The sequence below is a fragment of the Boeremia exigua genome (assembly GCF_020726555.1).
Source record: "Boeremia exigua strain MPI-SDFR-AT-0100 chromosome Unknown C7974scaffold_1, whole genome shotgun sequence".
NCBI classification, from domain to species: domain Eukaryota; kingdom Fungi; phylum Ascomycota; class Dothideomycetes; order Pleosporales; family Didymellaceae; genus Boeremia; species Boeremia exigua.
In genome coordinates, this window is record NW_025763518.1 from 3845719 (window position 1) to 3851751 (window position 6033).

General features: G+C 39.1%; 1 protein-coding gene across 1 annotated transcript; it reads right to left on the reverse strand.

The window, feature by feature from the left end:
- Positions 1 to 331: 331 nt before the first annotated feature.
- Positions 332 to 1553, reverse strand: C7974DRAFT_301046 (Alpha/Beta hydrolase protein; the record flags this gene model as incomplete). Its single annotated transcript, XM_046137828.1, has 4 exons — positions 332 to 594; positions 643 to 880; positions 929 to 1157; positions 1222 to 1553. Coding segments are annotated over 4 exons (1062 nt in total), but the record flags the coding sequence as incomplete, so codon positions are not given.
- Between the last annotated feature and the right edge of the window lie 4480 nt (positions 1554 to 6033).

The following is a 6033-nucleotide window of genomic DNA, read 5'->3' on the forward strand; positions in this document are numbered from 1 at the left end:
GTAGCAGTAGGAGAGGGTCTAGTTTAGAGGGCTTTAGATCTCTAAGGTAGAGAGTCTTATTACTAGGGTTTTACTAAGGATTTATTATGTTAAGGTTTTCTAGTTAAGAGGCGTAACTTAATATTATAACAGTTTTAGAGCCTATAATACACTACTACTCTAGAGAAAGACTTTATAAAGCTACTCTAGCATAGATAGTTTAATACTTTAATGTTGCGTATTATAGTAGATTGTTATTATTGCAAAGATGCTTGAAGTTTAATTGCTATCTTCTCTATAACTTAACAGACTCAAGAATAACTGCCTCTACCTAGCTCCCCCTTCGCCTAAGCTAGCAATTCTCCCAGCATGAAGAGATTGATTTATAGTCCGACGTCGATGTTGCTATAACGTCCCTTATAAAGGCATCCAAGTGTGCGTTTACCTCGTTCGGCGCCTCAAGCTGAAGGAAGTGACCACAGTCCACTGATCGAATCCGGATATTACTAGCAAATGGCAACATAGTGCTTAGTTCCTCTGAAGGAATTGAAATTGCATCTCTGTCTGCACCAACAAAAAGAGCTGGCTGCGGGATAATCCCAGACGCAGTGAGATCTAAGTACGTTAGAAAAAGAGACAACCAGTCACTTGGAGTGCCCTTACCATCTTCTTGTGGGTTGTTGATCCCAACTATCATGGACTGATACCATTTCAATGGTCCTTTTAGCCCGCCTTGGGCCCTAACGATTTTTTTCCAGTTCTCTTGATGCAGAGGGCTTGTAAAAAAGTCTGCAGAAGTTCTGTTCTCGCGAAGCCACTCTGCAAGTGCGCCTATAGGCGCAAAATGATCTCGCATATAAGTCGAATTCGATGTGTAACCGACTGTGTAAAAGGAGTCAAGCTAGAGCCTGTCAGTAAAAGCTAGTAAGAAGTGGATGCACAATATGACACTTGCCCTGTCAAGTAACAAGTCGCTTGAAGTATCATTTTCGTTGTTGTTAAACAACCAATAACCATATTTCGGGTAGCCATGTCGGGTTACTGATGCATTGTTGATCACAGTGATCGCGTCAATATCCAGTCGTGCCTGAGGAGGGATATAACCATTACCAAGGAACGCTACGGCCGTAAGACGCTCAGGGTAATAGTTAATAAATCGCGAGAGTAACGGCGCGCCACTACAAATATACTATGAGCGGACAAGTTCCTCTGGGTTCTCATTTGGTCTGGAGTGAGACTTACAAATCATGCGATATGCCAAACACTGTTTGTATACCCTCACAATCAAGAAGCTGGCCCAGATCCTGAGTCATGTTCCTAAAGTTGAAGTCTTCAAGACTGGATGGGTCATCAGTACCGCCGTAGCCTAGTAAGTCTGGCACAATTACGCCATAACCTTGTTCAGCGAAGTGCGAAATCTGATTATACCAATCGTATGAACTTTCCGGGTAACCATGTAGGAACAGGAGATAGGGTAGGTCGGGGACGCCTGGTGGAGAGAAGACATATCGATACGTGGTGCCGGAAGGTAGCTTCGCGCCTCTAACAAGATGCTGGTGAGGGGTGTTCGCAATGTCATACTAGCCCGAGTTAGCATGTAGTGCGTTGGATAGAGTCAGAGCTTAGTCACCGTGCTGATGTTGTAGTTGCGCTCACAGAGACCCTTTGTAATGTCAGCTAAAGAAGACTTTGTGACAGGAAGCGTCTGAAACAGGGGAGCCTACTGTAGCGCTGACTGAGAGCCCGAGAGAAAGTGAAAAGCCCAACACGAACTTTGCCATTACAGCAGTTTTAAACATATTGAGTAATGCGTGCCGAATAGATGCTTTTGTCACAAGTTGGTTCTTTTCGCAAGTGGGTTCCGTTTGATTTTTATAGTCAAGACAAAGATTAAGATCTTCATGCCATCTCGCAATTGCCCTATCTCAACGTACATTGCCAATTTCTCGTCTTACAAATCGCTCTTCTGGTTACGAGTCTCATTTCCCGAATCTCTTCAATTACTAACTGACTTTGAACTTATCTTTTGAAGACTAATCTTCCGATTACTATTCCGATTACTAATCATGGTTCTTAGAGTCACGGTAAACTGAATCAATCCTCTTCTGGGCAACAATGCAGATGAACAACCCGAGAAAGCGGGAAGCCAAGCCAGCTCTGTCACGATAACAAGTAATCGCCAGACTAGACCTAGGGCTTCTTTCGCTACTTCCAGATACGCACTAAGCACTACGCGAAGTTAAGAGCACGACAGTTGTTTTTGTCTTAACAACTGCGCAAATACACACGTCTGCAACAACAGATTGCGCTTTAATTAATACAAGCCAATACAAGATGAAATTATTAGCTTTAGCAATACTAATACGCACATTGAAGGTGTTAGAAATGTCGGCATTAATGTTACAACTCCTACAGGTCAGGGTCTCGTTTAACTAGAAAATGTGGCATATATACCTGGCTTTTACTAGAACCTTCTAAGCACACATGTGCTTAAGAAACAGGGCATATTTTTTAACACACGAACATGCTAGGTAGAGTTCTTAGACGGCTTAAGGGCCTTTAAAGTTACAAAGCAAGGCGCTTTCTGAGTTGTTAAGCTACACAGTGCACAGCAACTTTCTAACAAGAACACAACTATTAAAAACACAGGGCATGCCTTTGCTACAAAGAAGACGTCCTAAGATGTAAAGAATGCCTCAGCAACAATAGACGTGTGGCATGCACGGTTAGGACACATCTGCAAAAAAGCTCTTAAGCATGTGTCTAAAACAACAAAAGGTGTAACGCTAAGTACGTCAAACTTTGAGCGGAATGCAGAGCTCTGCAAGACATGCGAACTTGCACAAGCACACAAACAAGTATCAAGAATTCCATCGTGGAAAGGGAACTACCCTTTCGAAAAGGTTTATATGGACCTCATCGACATGGAAGAAGCATTCAACGCTGACTCATGGGTGGTTCACTTTTACTGTGACTACTCTGCGTACCACATATCTTTTAATCTCCTAAACAAGACTTAAGATGAGCTTGTGTCTGTGACCAAGGAATTCCTAGCTATCACCAACACTAACTAGGGATTTACCACACGATACATCTGATCAGATGGCGAGAAGGGCTTAGGTACTAAGTAGAAGGAGACAATAGCCGCAAAGGGCATCACCTTTACACCGTCTCCCCTAGACACCCTAGATCAGAACAGTCTTGCTGAACGTTCTGGGGGGGGTGATTATGACTACTGCGCGAAAACTTTGCATACAGAGTAGATTACCACACAAGCTCTGGCCACACATAGTTGCACACGCCACACGCCTTCTGAATTGTATTCCAGTGCAGCGCAAAGACTGGAAAACACCGTTCGAGATGGTGCGCGGTCGCCAGCCTGACCTTTCGAACTTGAAAATCATTGGATCGCGAGCTTACGTTCTTATCAAGAACCGGAGAGACCGTCCAGCTAGAGCGAAACTACGAGAGAAAGCGCTCACTAGATGGCTTGTCGGAACTGAAGCAACTAATATTCACAAGGTCTGGATACCACAGTCCAACCGTGTGATCACATCACGGGACGTACGCATGGACGAAAACGTCATGTACGACTCACAACAGTCTATAGATCTTCCGCAACGTGAGCAAGCACTTTCTACTACATTAAATGACGTTGATGTAGAGGAGTCAGACAACGACATGCTTCTCATCGGCGGCGATACCGCAGAACAGGCAGAAGAGCCAGTCGATCCACAGGGGCACGAAGCGCCGCCTGCAGGTTCAAGGAGAGACGAAGCATCTCTACAGGATATGACCCTACAGTCTAAGACTAGAAGCACACCTATGCAATAGCCGTATCTAACTCCAGTGTCTGTTGAATTAGTTCTACGTTAAACAAGCGCTACACAAGAAACACCTGGACACAGAAGGGACATCGCTACTGACGCATCTGTTCTTTAAAAACCTACGCACTAGTACCGGACGGATCATTCGACTATCACAAAGAGGTCAAGACGCCGTCGGTACCACCCAAACTCAAGCTACACAGCGACATAACGAGAAGAAAGCACGACGCCAAGCTCATGCTCTACGACTTGAGCGGGCTAAACTCGGTCAGCAAGTAGCCTAAGCATTTGCAGCAGCACAGTCTATACGCATGCACCAGAGAGACCCACTACTGCCACTAGACTTCTAGCATCAGCTAAAGCGACATCCTAAGGGCAAAGAGTTCTAGTGTGCTGCAGACGCTAAACTTATATTACTTAAAGAGAAGAAGACCTTTAAGCTTATAGATTACCTAGAAGGTAAGCAAGTACTGCCGCTAAAGTAGGTGTTTATATATAAAGTTAATAACGCTAGCTACCTTATCTATTATAAAGCATAGATCTGCGTTAGAGGTAATCTTTAACACTATATATTAGACAAAATATATATAGCAACAAGCGTATACTATAGCTTTTGCATTCTAATAGCTCTAGTCTGCGCATTTAGGCTTCTCTATTACTAAATTAACTTTAAGAACGCCTTTACTAATATAGATATAGATAAAGAGGTATTTACTGCCTATCTGCTAGAGTATTATTAGTTAGGCAAAGTCTAGAAACTATAAAAAGCGCTATATAGATTGCGCAAGTTACTAAAGCTATAGTTTAATAAAGTTATATCTTTTCTTAAGGGTCTATAATTTAATTATTGCCTAGATAAGCTATGCATACTTATTAATAAGCAAATAGAACTTATCCTGTTTCTCTATATAGATAATATGCTTATTATTGCATAGCTAGAATATATTTATTTTATTTAAGAATTTAAGCTAAGATTAAATAATAGGTATAGAATTAAGGATTTAAGCAAAGTAATCTCCTTCCTTAATATTAGTATCCTCTAAAATACTAGAGATAAGAAGCTCTAGATTAGCTAATATAGGTATATTAAGAAGATCTATACTAAGTTTAGTATTAATAATACTAGTAGAATAGCTATAACGCCTCTCCTTTTATCTTATTATTCTTAATAATATAAGGGGCAAGCAATGCTTTATTAGATTATAGAGATATAAGAAAAGGTAGACTTAATCTAGTATATAGTAGTTATATTATAACTAGATATATCTTTTATAGCTAGCTAGTTAAGTTAGTATATATTAAACCTTTTACTAGAGTACTTGCATTATATAAACTAAGTTCTTATATATTTCTAGGCTATAAAGTACTATACTATTAAGTTCTTAGGCTTAGTAGAAACTACTACTAAAGTAGAGATATATAATAAAGAGATACTTTAGCTATTAAGTAACGCATTATTTATAGATAATCTAGAGACTTAAAGATTTATATAAGGCTACTTTATAAAGCTATTTAATAGGCTAATTATATAGTAGTTATCTAAGTAGAAGACTATAACTATATTAATAACTAAAGCTAAGCTACTCTTGCTATTATATATAGTAAAAGAGATAATAGGTCTATACTAGCTATTTAAGTAGATATAGTTTAATCCTAAGTACTAACCTTGCATACTCTATAATAACTAGCAAATAATAGGCCTAATCTAAAAGAATAGACTATAAGCATTATTAAAGCTAAAGCATATTAATATCTATAGCCTATAGCTAAGGCAGGTCTATAGAGATAGTAAAGTTATAGTTTAATAGGTTCTAATAACTAAAATACCTTTAGATAGCTTTACTAAACTACTCTTAGTAGAAAAATACTCTTAGTTTATATATTATTTAGGCCTAGTTAATATCTTATTATAGCTTAATCTAGCATATTAATATAAAGAGGTAAACTCTAAATATAATTAGACCTTATCTAAGACTAAATAAGCCCTAAGAGGGTATAGTATAAGCTAAGTGCTATTATAAACTTAAACTCCATTATAAATTATACTGCGCAAGGGCCTATATATAAGCTGCGCTATAGTAATAGAATAATAAAATAACTATTATATATATATTTCTTAATATTCTATACCTATAGCACTATACCTAACTATATAATAATAGTGTTATTAAGCTATTATAGGCATATATAAGCCTAGTAAGCTCTATTATAGATATGCTACTGCGCT